This window comes from Equus quagga, chromosome 8 (assembly GCF_021613505.1).
Source record: "Equus quagga isolate Etosha38 chromosome 8, UCLA_HA_Equagga_1.0, whole genome shotgun sequence".
Taxonomy (NCBI): domain Eukaryota; kingdom Metazoa; phylum Chordata; class Mammalia; order Perissodactyla; family Equidae; genus Equus; species Equus quagga.
The window spans coordinates 40,758,598-40,773,696 of record NC_060274.1 but is presented as its reverse complement, the minus strand read 5'-3'; the positions used below and the strand labels follow the sequence as shown (position 1 = coordinate 40,773,696).

The 15,099-nt window shown below is 58.0% G+C and overlaps 1 protein-coding gene across 17 annotated transcripts in view; it reads left to right on the top strand.

Moving 5' to 3' along the window:
• The window catches only part of CAMK2B (calcium/calmodulin dependent protein kinase II beta), a 91,927-nt gene that overhangs the window by 43,039 nt on the left and 33,789 nt on the right, over positions 1-15,099 (top strand). For all 17 annotated transcript variants that reach the window (XR_006889778.1, XR_006889779.1, XR_006889777.1 and 14 more), the window contains exons 3-4: positions 5,039-5,098; positions 12,550-12,604. Coding sequence is in view for 14 of the 17 variants with exons in the window: in XM_046669753.1 (XP_046525709.1) it covers positions 5,039-5,098; positions 12,550-12,604 (115 nt within the window). In the remaining 3 variants the exon portion in view is untranslated. The remainder of the gene's footprint in view (positions 1-5,038; positions 5,099-12,549; positions 12,605-15,099) is intronic.

The window sequence follows — 15,099 nt, the reverse complement described above, 5'->3', positions numbered from 1 at the left end:
CCCCCCCCCCCCCCCCCCCCCCCCGGCTCTGCTGTGAGTCACCCGTAGCCAGAGGGCAGGTTGGGGCTGGGGAGGCCAGGAAGGAGGCCACCAGCCTCAGGTCAAGTCCTGGCCTTGGGGACTCTGAGCTCCTCCCTGTGCCTCAGTGTCCTCGACTGTGACTGTGCCCCACACTACAGGGTGCAGCGGGGTCCACGGGTGTCCTTTCCCACCTCTGGGCTGCGCCTCTCCTGCCACCCTCGGCAGCCTTCTCTTTGTTCAGCTCAGGGCGCCCCCACCTGAGGGGACCCTATCTTTGGGGAGCTCCCACCGTTGACGAGGGCAGTGTGGTGTGGTGAGGCACTGGTTTCAGTCTCCTTGCTGCAACTCCTCAGGGTGTCATTGGAGTTAAACAGTTAACGCCCACAACATGCATAGAACGGCTGTTGCCCATGTGTGCCCGTGTGTGGCGGGCACTCCAGGACATCATGTGGTGGGTGCCTGTCTCTTCCTGACCCTTGAGGGCCCCTGTCCATCACCCTCACGGTGGTAGGTACTGGCCATGGCACAGTAACAGCCCCAAGCAGCCTCTGCCCCCTCCCCGGCTCCTGGGGTCTGGAAACTGCCATCCCCGTGTGGGGTGTGCACCCAGCGTGGGGTGTGCAGGACTCCACAGGGACACTTCTCTTCCTGGGTCCCTGGGGATCCCCACGCCTGGCAGGGCCCTATCCACCCCTTGGGGACACCAGAGTGCAGGGCGTGCCTGGCACAGAGATCCCGTCAGAATCACCCAGAAAAGCTTGCAGGCGTCTACATCGCCCTGGCTGAGCAGGCGTGGAGCTGCGGGTGGCCCCTCATGCACTGTCGTTGGAGCTCAGACAGGCAGGCGGCAGGCGGCTCATTGCCGTCCGGTTTAGCTGATGTCTTAGAGTCGAGTCGTTTTGGTTCTGTTTTGTTTGATAAGTGCTTTTATGGGGTATAAATGAAGGCTGTGTTTTATCTGGGGGGCGTTTCTCTGGTAGGAGAAATAATAGCTTGTTCTATGCCTTTGCTGCGTGTCTCTGGCCCCCTCGCAGGGGCAGGTGTGTAAGTGTGTCGCGTGTGTGTGTGTAAGATTGCCTCCAGACTGAGGAGCCAAGCACCTGTGTCTTAAGTCTGGGCCACATGCACCGAGGCTCGTCTCCATGTGGGGTGCGGATTCCTACGACACCTGAGCAGTTAAGAGATGGCTGAACTTGGGAGCTCCCTCCTGAGTTTCACATCAGAGCGGATGTGAGAACTGTCTTTTCCTCCGTGAATGGCAGATTCCTCCAGAACCCCACCCTCTCTCCCTCTGCATCTGTAGTGGGTATGGTGGGATCTGGCTGCTCAGGAAGACTCTTGGGACCTCCCTCAGGAGGTGCTACCAGGCTGGGGTCCCCGGGGTAGAGATGGGCCCTCCGCAGGGTGAGCAACGTTCTGGCTGCCTTCTGTCCACGGGCCTGCTCAGTGGTCACTGCTGTGGTCTCCTGAGTCTAGGCAGGTCCCTGGGGCCAGAGCCTCTGGAAGGTGGCAGGCGGGCGGGGATGAGCAGGTGTGACAGCTCTGAGACGTCTCAGGGCTTGTTCAGGGTCACCGGCCCAAACCACCTCCTGCTGCCCACCAGGGAACAGGGTGATGTGGAGGGGTCCTCCCAGGTTTCAGCTGGCGATTTAGGACCAGGACATACTTCTCGTCAACTGGACTGGGTTAAATTTGACTGACTTAACCGTGTCCAGGGTGGGGTTTACGATGTTAATTTGGAAGTTAAGAAATAACCCTCCCGACTTTATAGAAAGAAAATGATGGGATGTCGGCAGAGTCAGGAAGCTCTTCCTCCCATGGCCACACACGATGGGCCTTCCGGCCAGACAGGGATGGCTCCTCCTCCTGCCCCTCTCCTGTGGCTTCTTGTTATCATCCGAGGTCACCTAGGTTTTTAATTGGCTTAGGTTTTTAATTTCAGGGCAAATGTTACCATAGCAGGTTTTATAACACACCTTCGTCATATTTAATTTGTGGCTTCATGCTCCCTGGAGATAGGGTCAAACTCTTTTTTGAAAGCAACAATATTTTGCCTAATTATTAAAGTAATACAAGGTCGTTGTCAAAGTTGGGGGAAAATGTAAAACATAAAATAAAGTTCTGCCTCCCAGAGCGAAGTGCTGTCGCCATCTTGGTGCGATGTTACCCACGTGGGGTCTTAGCAGCTTAGGGCACAAGTCGTGAGGCAGCGGTTCAGAGTTGCTCCCAGCCCAGTGCTGCTGTGCCTGATCCAGAAGGAGGATGGCCGGGAGGCTCAGTGACCTGCTGTGGCCATGGGATAGACACTGGCGCCAGGGCTGGACAGCCAGGTGCCCTTTGTTGGCCCCATGCAAATAACTTCTCTCCCCAAACATGCTCAGAAGTAGGTCGAGATCTTTTGGGTGGGGCTCTGCCCTCGGTGATAGATTTCAGCAATAAAATATAGTTAAGTTATCTGCTTCCCAAAAATGGGTTCCCACATGCATTTTTCTTCTGATTTTTATCTATGACCAAAATCAGGTAATTTTTCCAAAGAAAATGAATTACCCCTGCTCCCACCAGCTTACTCCTCCTGGGCTCTCCCTGACCTCAGCCTCACTCTAGCCCTGACCCCACGCAGACAGGCTTCTCGGTTGCCATCCACATCTGGGGGGAATCAGCTACGACATTATTGGGACACCTGACAAAATTGGAACATGAACTGTAGGTTAGATTTGGGTACGGTATCTGTGTTCGATTTACTGCGTGGGATGACTGCCCTGAGATTCTGCAGGAGAATGTCCTGTTCTTGCAAATACGCAGCGAGGTATTTCCTGGTAGCAGGACATGAAGTATGGGGCTTACGTCCAAATGCTCAGAACAAGTATCCGTGAGAGATTATACAAAAATGCTGTGACTACTGTGTACTGTTCTTGCAACTTTTCTGTACGTTTGAGAAATGTCCAGAATAGTAAGTTTAAAATAAACACTATGAGAGAAAAAACAGCCCATGAACTCCTGTCCTGGGAGGGAGCAGCTCCTGGGTGTTGGGACCCCACTCCCCTGCTTTCCTCTGGAGCTGGCCTCATGTATATGGACCACCCCCGACCCTGTAGCAGTGTGTCTACTGTGGCCAGTTTTTGAGTTTCATACGGGTGGAGAACTGGAACCCACGCTGTGTGTGTTGTGGTGCGATTGTGTTCACCTTCTAACAGTGATGCTTGGGCCGCTTCCAGTGTCAGCCCCGACAAATACCGCTGCATCTTGTCTGCTGACGCCTTAGCTCCCACCACAGCAGGATGGGGACCACACCACACCGGTGCTTCCTGCGTGGATGTGTTGATGAGGGCGCCAGGGATGGGGTGAGGGTCTGTCCCGAAGGCCAGCCCCGCCCTGCGGTTCTGCAGAGCCCTCCTGGTGCCTGGTGTAACAGATGGGAGACAGGTGGGCAGCTCAGGGGCCTGTCAGCATTTCCAGGAGGCTCAAGTGCCCTTCCTGGAGGAGGGAGAGCCAGCTGGATGCCCAAGGTGTTCCCAGAGAGGTTCCTGCCTGCAGGCGTAACTTTCCACTCAGGAAAGGCACACGCGTGTTTGCAGGTATGTCGGCTGTCCTGCTCCACCCAGCCTGCCACCGTCACACAGCCCAGGGAGAGCTGACCCCACGGGTGTCAGCAGCTCCCTTCCTGCAGTTGACCTTCCGGTGGCTGGGTCTTTCTCCCCAGGCACAGGCAGGCCTGCGTCTGGGGAGCCTGTGGAGTGGCTCTCCTGCTTCTGAGGACCCTTTGTCACCAGCACATTAGTTGTGTCCTGTGGTGGTGCTCTTAGGTTCCATGGTGAATCAGGCAGCCTGGCCGTCTTGTCTGGGGTGATTATGTGCTCCCCGTGAGGGGCTCAGTGCACGCAGGGGTGGTGGGGGTCCCAGGCCCTGGGTGCCCCTCTGAGTCATGTCCCACCCTGGGGCAGCCACCATCCTGAACTCGGAAGCCCTCACCTTTCTTTACGGTCTGGCCACACGTGTGCCCAGTGACGTGTGTTTTGACCTTTATGTGAATGAGGCACAGTTAGGTCTTCATCTGTGAGTGGCTTTTTCACGCAGCCTGATGTTGGGTGTTGGGGTGACGTGCATACATTGGGGGGTGTTCTGTTGTGTACATGCTCCGGTCAATGGAAACGTGGGCTTCTTCAGGTTTTTGCTATCACAATCTCCATCAGCTTTTAAAATCCTCCTGGCCCCTCTGTTTGTTTGAAGTACAGAATTTCTGCCTGATAAATCCTTGGTCCATGGAGGGGCCTCTGGAGTCGAGGTCCTGCGCCTCGCGGGGAGGGGGCCCGGCACAGGGCTCCACGGGGCTGTTTCGGCTCCGGCACCATTGGCGTCTCTTGCCCAGGGCCAGTTCCCTCTGAGACCTGACTCTCCCTCCTGCTGACCCTGCAGAGCGCGGCCCGTCAAAGCGCAGTGTGTCGTGGGTTTGTGCGTGGGGTTGGGGGTAGGTCGTGCACGCTTTCCCTGGATGTCCAGCTGGGGTCCGGCTGAGGCCCATGCTGACCCTGCGTGCCCGTCGGACGGCTGCCACGTGGCAAACAGCTTTGCTGTGCCAGCCCCACAGCCGCCTCTGAAGAACAAATTCAGCTTCAGCAGAAAGCTCCAAAGAGTATGGAATTAGGGCAAACAAGTGGAGGATTAAATTGGTGCTGTCAGTTCTGCTGCTAATATCCAGCATTTTCTCTTCCCGACTCACCTGGGGACTTGTGGCCCTGAGTTCGCGCCACTTCCCACCTCTCGTGGGCCTCTCACTCCAAATGCTTGGCAGCTTCTTCCTGCCCCAGGACTGCTGGCTAGGGGTCCAGGTGTCAGGGTCACCATGTGTCATGTCCTGTCTGCAGTCAGCTGACACTGAGAGAGGCGGCAGGTGCATCCCCCTGGCTGTGGGTCTCGTGGTTGGCTGCCTGTCCGGCACGTGGTGCTCTGGGCGGTGCCGGGCATGGGAGGTCACGGGCTGCTGGAGCGAAGGTGATGCCATGTCCTTTTCTGTCCCCAGACCACCAGAAGCTGGAGAGAGAGGCACGAATCTGCCGCCTTCTGAAGCATTCCAACATTGGTGAGCAGCCCTCTGTGGGGGTGGGGGCGGGTCGCAAGCAGCCCTTCCCTTCCAAGGACCAGCCTTTCAGAGAGACCCCTTCTCCGCTGAAGTGTGGCACCCTCGGTCCCCTGGAAGCGTCTCCTCTTCCTGACCTGGGGGATTCCTGGGGTTTGGGGCAGCCCCCTGGGGGAGGTCAAGGCCAGGCTCTGCCTGGATGGGTCTCTGCCCGCTGTTCCATCACGCCGAGCTGTGATTCTCCTAAAAACATACAGGAGCCTGAATGTTCTGTGGCTTCGGAAAAACCACAGGACAGCTGGATTATAGAGAAAAAAGTCTGAAACCAGAGACCCACCCAAGACCACACCAGGTGCAGCCCTGGCCTGAGGTCTGAGGCCTGAGGTCTGAGATCTGTTTCTGGGGGCCTCTGCTGTCCCCGCCAGCCCAGGACCCCTGGAACGGCAGTCTGGACCCAAGATCCCAGACTGTCAGCTGCCCCTCAGGGGCATGTGCAGCCCTGGGAGCCCAGGCCCTGGTCTCAGGGAGTGAGGCCACCCTGCCCGCCGGAAGGTCCATTCTTTCTGAAGCCCCAGACCAAGTCCATGTGGATGCTACCACTGTAGAAGATGCTTGGACCCCAGGCCATGCTGACCCTGGAAGTTGGCTTGGATCTCCAGGGGCTACTTGGCCTGCCCCGCTCAGCTGTGGGCCCACCCCTCGCCCCTGAGGCTCCAGGGTGGGCCCTGCTGGTCGCCTTATGGAGCAAGCATGTGTGTCCAGCTGTCTGTCCTTCTCCACCTCTGGTCCCTTTAGGGCAGTGAGGAGCCCAGGACCCAGGCCCTGCCCTCTTTGGGAAGCAGCCAGGAGACACCAAGGGGACAGTGGGCCCTCTGCCTCAGAAGCACCCGGGAGCTGGTCACAATGGATTCCTGGGCCTCTCTTGCCAAAATTCTGACTCAGTTGTGCCAGGCCGGGGTCCAGGACTCTGTCTTTAAAAGGAATATTAGGTTGTGCTGAGCAGCCAGTTTGAGAGTCCCTGGCCTGGTGCATCCTAGACCTGGGCCTTGGCCACATGGGGGGCCCAGCGGGACCAAGAGGGCCCCAGGAGGGCTCGGCTGGTCCTCAGAGCTGGTCCTGGGAGCCCTTGCCCCTCTGGCTGTGGCCCCCCAGGGTGCTGGGTCTTCTCCAGCTGTCCTGGCCCAAATGGGAGGTGTGGGGGAAGGCAAACCTCTGATTTCTTAGGCAGGCACTGGGTCGGGGCCTCAGCGCTGCTCCAGCCTGCAGACTTCGGCCACGTGCTTTTCAATCACGGACTATCAAGGCTGAGTCTCTCGGAATCACTGGCATTCGGATTCTTGACCTGCCCCCAGAAGGCCTGACTTAGAGGCGTGGGCTGGGCCCGGGAATCTGAATCTCCGAGAGCATGCCAGGGGATTCTGATGCAGGTGTCCACAGAGACCCCAGTCCACTCCTTAATGGCTGGGACACATTTTGGCAAACAGCGGGCTCCAGTCTGAACTCACCCCCCAGGCTGTTGCCCATCAGGGTGTCCAGGTCCAGCCACCAGGCAGACGCCACTCTCTGCCAGCTGTGCCCACACCCCTTCCCTCACCAGGCCCCACTCCTGCATCCACTGAGCACCAACCAAGGACGAGTCCCCCATTCTGAGCGATTTTCAGCAATGTCCTTAGGGGAGCAGACCCAAGTGTTCTTTGGCTTGGTGTTTTTGGACAATTCTTCTAGATGTCTCCCTGCCCTGCCTGGATGGCCAGTGAGGTTCTGGGTCAGTTCTGAGCAGTCCCTCAAGTCCCTCGAAGTGGCTTCATTCCAGAACACAGGGAAGGCAGAACTGAGACTGTGGGGTTCAGATGGAACAGTCTGGAACACAGGGGAGGCAGAACTGAGGCTGTAGAGTTCTGGTGGAACATTCCAGAACACAGGAGAGGCAGAACTCAGACTGTGGGGTTCAGACAGAACATTGCAGAACACAGGAGAGGCAGAACTGAGACTGTGGGGTTCAGACGGAACATTCCAGAACACAGGAGAGGCAGAACTGAGACTGTGGGGTTCAGACAGAATGTTTTCTGTAGATTCAGGAGGGGCTCTCTGAGGGGTAGGTAGTGGATAAGACTTGAGGGGATCCCTTGGCTCCATGGCCCATGTCCTCCCAGCCCCACCACTGAACAAAAATGCTCCCAGGACCCCTGGGAGAGGAAGCGGGATCACACGCAGCCAGGTGTGGGGCAGGGGCTCTGGGAGGGCTTCCCCTTCCGGTCCTGGCTTACTCAGGAAGCATCTGTGCTCAGGGCGTGGGCGGGAGGGAAGGAGCCTCAGTTTCCCCATCCATGAAGTGGAGATGCTCCTGCCTCCCTCGCAGGGACCTCGTAGGAGGACCCGAGATGATTCACATGGAGAGCAGGGTGTAAGCTGTAAGACTCCGTCTCTTCTGAAGTGACAGCTGAGGTTCAGAGTGCAGAGACCTGGATTCGGACCCAGCCTTATCACTCACAGGCTGCAGCCGCTGCTGAACTCTCTGAGACATGGTCTCCTTGTGTGTGGCATGGGGGTGTAAGTGCCACCCACTCTGTGGAGCTGTATCACGAGTGCGTTAGTCATCCATGCTGTGTAACAAATTACCCCAAAGCTCAACCAGCAAGCGTTGGTTTTCTCAGTTTCTGTGGATTCAAGAGCAGTTCAGCTGGCTGATCAGGGCTGCTACATAACTTGTGGGATCAGTGCAAAATGAAAACGTGGGCCCTTTGTTTAAAAGTTAAGAATTTCAAGACAGCAACAGCAGAGCAGGGCCCTCCTGAGTCTGTGGCCTGGGGTGGCTGCACAGGTGCATGCCCGCGAGCTGGGCCTGCTTTGGGGCTCCAATGTGGTGTAGACACTGGCCAGGGCTGCATCTTCTGAAGGTTTGACTGGAGCTTTAGGATTTGCTTGCAAGGTGGCTCACTCACCTGGCTGTCGGTGGGAGGCCTGAATCCCTCCCCATGTAGACATCTCCTCAGGGCCGTGTGAGTATCTTCAGGACATGGCCACGGGCTCCCCAGAGTGCGTGATGACAGAGAGAGAGAGAGACAGGAAAACAAAGAGAGACAGACAGAAAGAGACAGAGAAAGCCAAAGACAGACAATGAGAGAGAGAGGGAGGGGAAGGAGAACAAGGAACACAGTGCTTTTTTAACTCAAATTTTGGTAAAATATACATAGCATAATATTTGTCATATTAACCATGTTTAAGTGTACAGGTTAGTGGCATTAAGTACATTCACAATATTGTGTAACCATCACCACCACCTGCACCCAAACCTTTTTCATCACCTCAGTGGAAACTCTGCACCCATTAAACACTAACTCCCCCTTGTCCCCTCCCCTCAGTCCCTGAAACCATCGTTCGTTCTGTTTCTATGAATTTGACACTCTAGGAACCTCACAGATGGAGGACCATACAACATTTGTCCTTTTGAGACTGGCTTATTTCACTCAGCATAATGTCCTCAAGGTTCACCCATGTTGTAGCATATTGCGGAAGTTCCTTCCTTTTCAAGGCCGAATAATATTCCATTGTGTGTATAGACCACAGTTTGCTTATCCATCTATCTGTTCATGGACATCTGGCTTTTTTCTGCATGTCGGCTACTGTGACTAATGCTGCCATGAACATGGGTGTGCAAATATCTGTCTGAGCCCCTGCTTTCAACTCTCTGGGTGTATACTCCTCAGCAGGATTGCTGGACCACCCGGTCATTCTCTGTTTACCTTTTGGAGGCACCGCCGTGCCTTTTTATGATCTAGTCTAGGAGGTGTCACACTGTCACCATGCCTTATTCTGTTTATTTGGTGACCACACACGAGGGCGAGGGAGCCAAGCTCCCCTCTTAAATGAGGAGCATCAGAGACCTTGGATGCGTTTCACAACCGCCACGATGAACACGTGGAATGTCTGCTGGGCTGAGCCTGCACGCTGGGAGTCGGGTGCACGGAACTAGCCCCGAGCAGCAGCTGCAAGGCAGAGCCCCCCCAACCCCGGGGGTTTGGTTTCTCTTCAGAGACAAGGGGGGACCCGGGCAGGGGAGACAGTCGTGGCCCGGCCATGGCAGTGCTTGGTGTGGGGACACAGTGGGGTTTTTCCCAGGAGCAGGCCTGGGCGTCAGGAACCAGCATGACCCGTGAGGGCCTGGCCCTGGGCCCTCCACACAAACAGGCTTGTGTATGTGTTACCTCGAGTTGACACCCTCCACCCGGGTCTCAGGAATTTGCTGTTCAGCGCGTATTTATGGACATCTACCCCTTGCCAGGGAGGTCCCCAGAATGGAGACGTGACCGTGGGCAGGGTGGCATCTGCCCTCACCTCACTGGTAGGCCTTGGCCAGGAGCTCAAGAGGTTGCTGTTCAGCAGGCAAGCAGGTCCCAAACCTCTTGCTGCCCCCAGGGGCCCTGGAGTGACAGAGATTCAGCAGAACCTATGGCAGGTAGAATCTTCCACAGCTTGTTAAGCTGGGCCCAGCACCCTGTCGGGGATTGAGCAGAGCCTGTCAGCCTTAACTCAGAGGAGCACCCTCAGCCTCCTTCCAAGTTCCCCATAGCCTCCCTCAAGCCTCCCCTCAGCCTCCCACCAGCCCCCACTCAGCCTTTGCTCAGCCTCCTCCTAGCCTCCCCTCAGCATCCCCAGCCTCCATTCCTGCCTCCACTCAGTCTTCTTCAGCCTCCCCTCATACTCCCCTCCAGCCTCTCCTTAATCTCCCCTCAACCTCCCCCCAGCCTCTCTCCAGCCTCCCCTCTGCACACCACCCCTCTCTCCCCTCGGCTTGGCTCAGTGATGGCAAATCCCCACCTCCTGGTTTCTGGGGCTGGAAGTGCCCTCCTTCACTGGGTGTTCACCCATGAGCTGAGCAGGTGGGCATCATGGAGGACGATGGGTCTGGGATGGTGTCCTGCCAAGATGAGGCCAGTGCAGGAGGGGAAAGGGGAAAGGTTTCCAGTCTCCAGATGCTCAGGGCCCATGCTGCCATCCTACAACTGATCATATTTTTTGACACAGACAGCACAGGGGTCCAGGAAGGGTCCGAGAAGCTACTTGGGAGGGGCGGAGGCGCCCCCCATGAGAGGCCTTCAGCCTGGGACTTGGGGTGCAGGCCCTGGAGGAGCTGTGGCCCCAGAAGTGGGGCGTGTCCCTGGACAGCCTGGTCCCCTGTCACCGTCCTCACCCAGGGCTTCCAGATGCGACTCTCCTGGGTGCCGCTGGGGATTTATTTTTTTGCCGCCGCCTCATGTCACCCGCAGTTACTTACTGTTTTTTGTTTAAATCGATTCTATGACAACTCACTTTTTTACTTAACCCTGTCTTGTGAAATCATCAGTCTGATGATTTAGAGGTCTTTCTCTAAACCATAAAAATAATATGCAACTATTTTTCAAATGTAAAAAAAAAAAAAAACCAGGAATGTCCATGTACACATGGCTTCTACTGCCACACAGCCAGCAGGACCTGAAGCCGACCCCTCTCACCTGTCCTGGGGGGCAGCGGCCTGGGGACAGGGATGGCCTCTACTGGGAGGAAGGCCCTGCAGCACCCCAGCTGTATGGACCCCTGGGGCCCCCCGGAGGAAGTTGAATTCCCCTGCACAGGAGGAGAGACAGGCCCCAGGAGTGTCCTTGGTGGGTGCTGCCTGCAGGGGCTCGCCAGTGGCGGAGGGTGGGCCCCCGGGTCTTTCTCTGCTTGGAGCTCAGGTGGAGGCAGCTGGGGGTGGGGAGGCTAACCAGAGGAGCCGACCTTCTGAGCCCCACCAGAAAGGAGAGAGGAGGATGTGAGCTTCTGTTCACTCCTTGATTTCGCAGGAGAGTCCCAGAGGGAGGTTGCCTGGGAGCCGGGTCCACTGTGTGTTAGGGAGACGCAGGTCAGTGTGGGTGGCATTGGTGGGAGGTGCCGGACCTTGGTCCCAGGCGTGCACAGGCCAGAGGAAGGTGAGTGTGGGCTCTGCGTGGCTGGAGGCTTGCTGGATATGCCAGTGGGGGAGAGGTGACCACGGCCCAGGCAGCTGGTGGAGGACATGGGCCCTGGAAGACCTTGCTGTGTGAGGATGTAGCCGGGGTGGGGGTGAGGGGTAGAGGACAGAAGGCTGGACGGTGGGCCCTTGAGCAGAGACACAGAGCCAGAATTGGGAGGGGGAGACTGTGAGAGGGGCAGGCCTGCGAGACAGGAGACCCCAGAGCTGGTGCGGGCTCCTCCTCGGTGACCAGGCACCCTGGCTGCTCCGGCAGGGCTCGCCCTCAGGTGCTAGGCTTTGCTGGAGGTCAGGGGCTGCTGTAGCCAGATTGGGTTCCTGGCATGAGGACACTGCTGGCCAGGCCACTGGGAGGACCAGAGCTGGAGGAGGGAAGACGCTGGCAGCCCTTTCCCACCAGGAGAGGCTAGTGGAGCAGCAGCGCTGTGGGGTTCTGAGCCCCTGTTCACACTACTCCTCTATCTTTTGGGAGCTGTGTGATCCTCAGTTGGTCACTCAGCCTCTCTGTGCACCAGCTTCCTCATCTGCTGCCTCTTGGGATGGTTGGGACTGTTATGGATGAGCACACAAAGCGCTTAGAGCTGTGTCTGCGTCTGCAGCTCCTGATGCAAAGGGCAGAATCCAGCATATGGGGTGAGCGTCCAAAATGAGCTGTTGCTAGAACTGTTTGCGGTTTAGTGCCACGTGCATCTCCAGCTCAAGGGAAAGGAGGCAGTGGGGTTGTGTTCTTTGTGCTGAAATCCACTTTGATGTTCACTCACTCACTCATTCATTCATTCATCAAATCCTAACCAGCACCGACTCTGTGCTGGCCTTGTTCCAGGCTGAGGGGCACAAAGTAAACAGACTAAACCATGATGCGGGAGGACGTGGCTGTGGTGCCATCAGCCCCGCTGGTTCTGGAATCGGAGGTCAGGTCTGAACCTTTGGAAGTGATGCCTCGCTAGGCGAGTGGTCCTCTGCCCGGGCGTCCCTGCCTCAGCCTGTCCCAAGAGGCTGGCAGTGGAGCCTCGCTGTGCTCCTCTCCTGTGAAGCCCCTCAGTGGCTCCTTTTAGGGCCTAGTGTGTGAGCCCTTGTATCCCACGGCCCCCGCCCCTCCTGCCCCTCTCTGTAGTGTTTAGGAGCAGTGGACGCCCCAGCTGGAGGCTGAGAGAGTCCTGGGTCTCCCTCTGGCAGAGGAAAGGAGAGACCAGACAGTCAGAGGCTCCCTGGATGCTCGCCTGGGGCTGGCTGGCCTGCAGGGCCCACAGCTCTCCCCTCAGCTCTGCCCTGCCGCCGGCCTGGCTGGACCCTTCGGAGGCCCGTGCTGTGGGAAGCCCCGGGCTGGCCCTTGGCAGGGGGTGGGTTCCCTCTTTGGAGAGTTTACACAGTGGCTGGGGACCTGGACAGGTGTGGAGGCAGCCTTCCTGGTGCGGGTGGGTCCCGGGCTGCTGCCAGCCCCTCACAGCCTCTCCTGTCCCCACAGTGCGCCTCCACGACAGCATCTCCGAGGAGGGGTTCCACTACCTGGTCTTCGATCTGTAAGTGCCGGGGCGCAGGGCCTCGCCCTCGTCTGCCCCCAGCATCCGGCCCACCGCCTCCCTAGGCCCTGGCGGACAGTCCGTCCACCCCCGGGTCACCTGGCTCCCAGCTGTGCCGGGCCCAGCCTCCCTGGCCTCTCCTCGTTTGCTTTGCACTGGGGTATGGAGACCCACAGGGATGGGCCTGCCCTGCTGGGCCCTCTCCACGCAGAACAGGGCCCGCTGGAGGCTGGCAGGGGTTGAGGCGAGAGAGGAAGGGGCAGACCCCCAGAGGGACAGTCAGTGGCCTTCCTTCACCTTCCTTCCCTTGGGGTCCTCCTCACAGCTGGACGGGGGCACCACTGGCTGGCATGAGTGTGTGTGTGCGTGCGTGTGTAAGAGTGCATGTGTGTGTGTGCATCTGTGTATGTTGATGAGCATGCATGTGTAGGTGTCAGCATATGAGAGTTTGAGTGTGATTGCACGAATGTGCATGTATGATTTGTGGGGGTGTATACATGTGTGCATATGACTGAGCATTTGTGTGTGTTTATGAGCATGCATGTGTGGGTTTCAGCATGTGTGAGGGAGTATGTGCATGTGTGTGTGATTGCATGAATGTGTGATCTGTGGGTGGGTGTGCACGTGTGTGCACGTGTGATCTGTGGGTGGGTGTGCATGTGTGTGATTTGTGGGTGGGTGTGCATATGTGTGCGCATATTTGTGATTTGTGAGGTGCGTGCATGTGTATACACACGTGGGTGATTTGGGGGGTATGCATGTGTGCACATGCATGTGTGTACGTGTGTGATTTGGGGGTGTGTCCGTGTGTGTGTGTGTGTACACATGTGCAGCGGCTGAGTGAGGAGGCGTGAGGCCTGGGCTGCCTGTCCCTTCCTGCTGGCTGTGGAAGTGGCAAGCTCGTGCCCGTGCTCCTGACAGCCCTGCTCAGCAGTGCTACATTTGGCTGTCCCTGTGTCTGCCTCTCAGGACCTTGGAGTGGGCAGGGGCTGTAGGCTTTGGGCGGCCCCATTTGGCGTCTGGGCAGCTGCGTGGCCAGGGAAGCCCAGCCAGGATGCTGTTGCCACGGTGATGAGAGAAGCCTGCCCACAAGTGGGAGCTCTTCCTCCCTCAAGTGAGAGGTGCCTGGGCCATGGGGTGCAGAGGCCTGAGGAGCCCTCAGCCCACTTAGGTCCTCTGGTCAAGAGAGGCCGGGATTGTCCCTGCAGGGGCTTGGCCACCTCTTGTTGTCGCATAAAACACCACTTCAAGTCACCAGCCGGGTGGCCAAGGCTGACCTGGGACACCGCTGCCACCGCTGGGCCTAGGCTGTGGCCGGAAATGTCTGTCTCATGACCCCTATGGAAGTGGCAGGCTTGCTGCCACCCTTGTGTGCCCCCAGACCCACCAAGCTCCACCAGCCTCTTTCCCAGGAAATGTAGAGGCCACTGGGCTGGAGGGTGGCTGTGCCTGGGGCCCCTGGGGCCAACAGGTGCAGACAAGCGGGGAGAGAATTGGGAGGGGTGTGCATGTGTGTGCGTGTGCACATGTGTGCACGCGTGTGAGAGGTTCTTCTCCCTCCTGGTCCACATGACAGTGGGTGTGGGGAGAGGCTGTGAGGGGCTGGCAAGAGGAAATTGGCTTGTGTTTCTGGAGGGGAGGGCCTGGGCCCTGCACATTGTTCCCCCAGACCTCTGTGGGCCCCAAGCCTTCAGTGGCCCCAGCCCCCACTCTGGGAGACCCAGGACACCCCTGGGCCTCAGGCAGGTTTTGGGGTGAGGGGAGGGCCTGCAAGGGGGCTGTGGAGGGAGAGGGGAAGGGTGGAGGCCTCTGCAACTCTGTGGCCCCGGAATTGGGGAAACTGTTTCTGGCCGGGGTTGACATCGCCTTTACGAGGCCCCAGGTCCCCTTGGCAGTTTGCAGACTCTGTGGATTCGAGGGTTGACAGGTTTCCCCACTCCCCACACCTGGGAATCACAGGGACTTGGGGACCAGCCCAGGGAACAGAGGAAGGCGCTCCCCCGTGGGCCGTGGCTCCAGCCCAGAATCAGCCATATTGTCTGGCCGGGGCCTGAGGAGAGGGAGACGGGGGCAGATGCTGGTCTCCTGACCAGGCCCTTCGTGGCCAGCACCAAACTCCCCAGCTACCAATTCCCCACCCTGCAGCTCTGGACCAAGTGGCCCCAGGCGCCATCAGCACAGACTGGAGCCTCCTGTGGATACAGGACCCAGAGGGTCTGTCCCCAGCCCCAAGCAAGGCCTCCTGGGGGGCTCCCTGCATTCCTGCTGTGGCCCTGGCCAAGACCTGGCAGGCTTTTTGCCTCTGCCCTGTGCCTGCACTCGGGGTCTGCAGAACCTGACCTGTGAGCTGTGTGTGCCGAGATAAACAGTGAGTCCCCCTTTCCTGGGCTGGACCTAGAACTCCATCCTCCTGCTACGCACACGCATGCACACACACACACACACATGCACACACACACACACACGCACAGATGTGCACATAGGCACCTAGAATT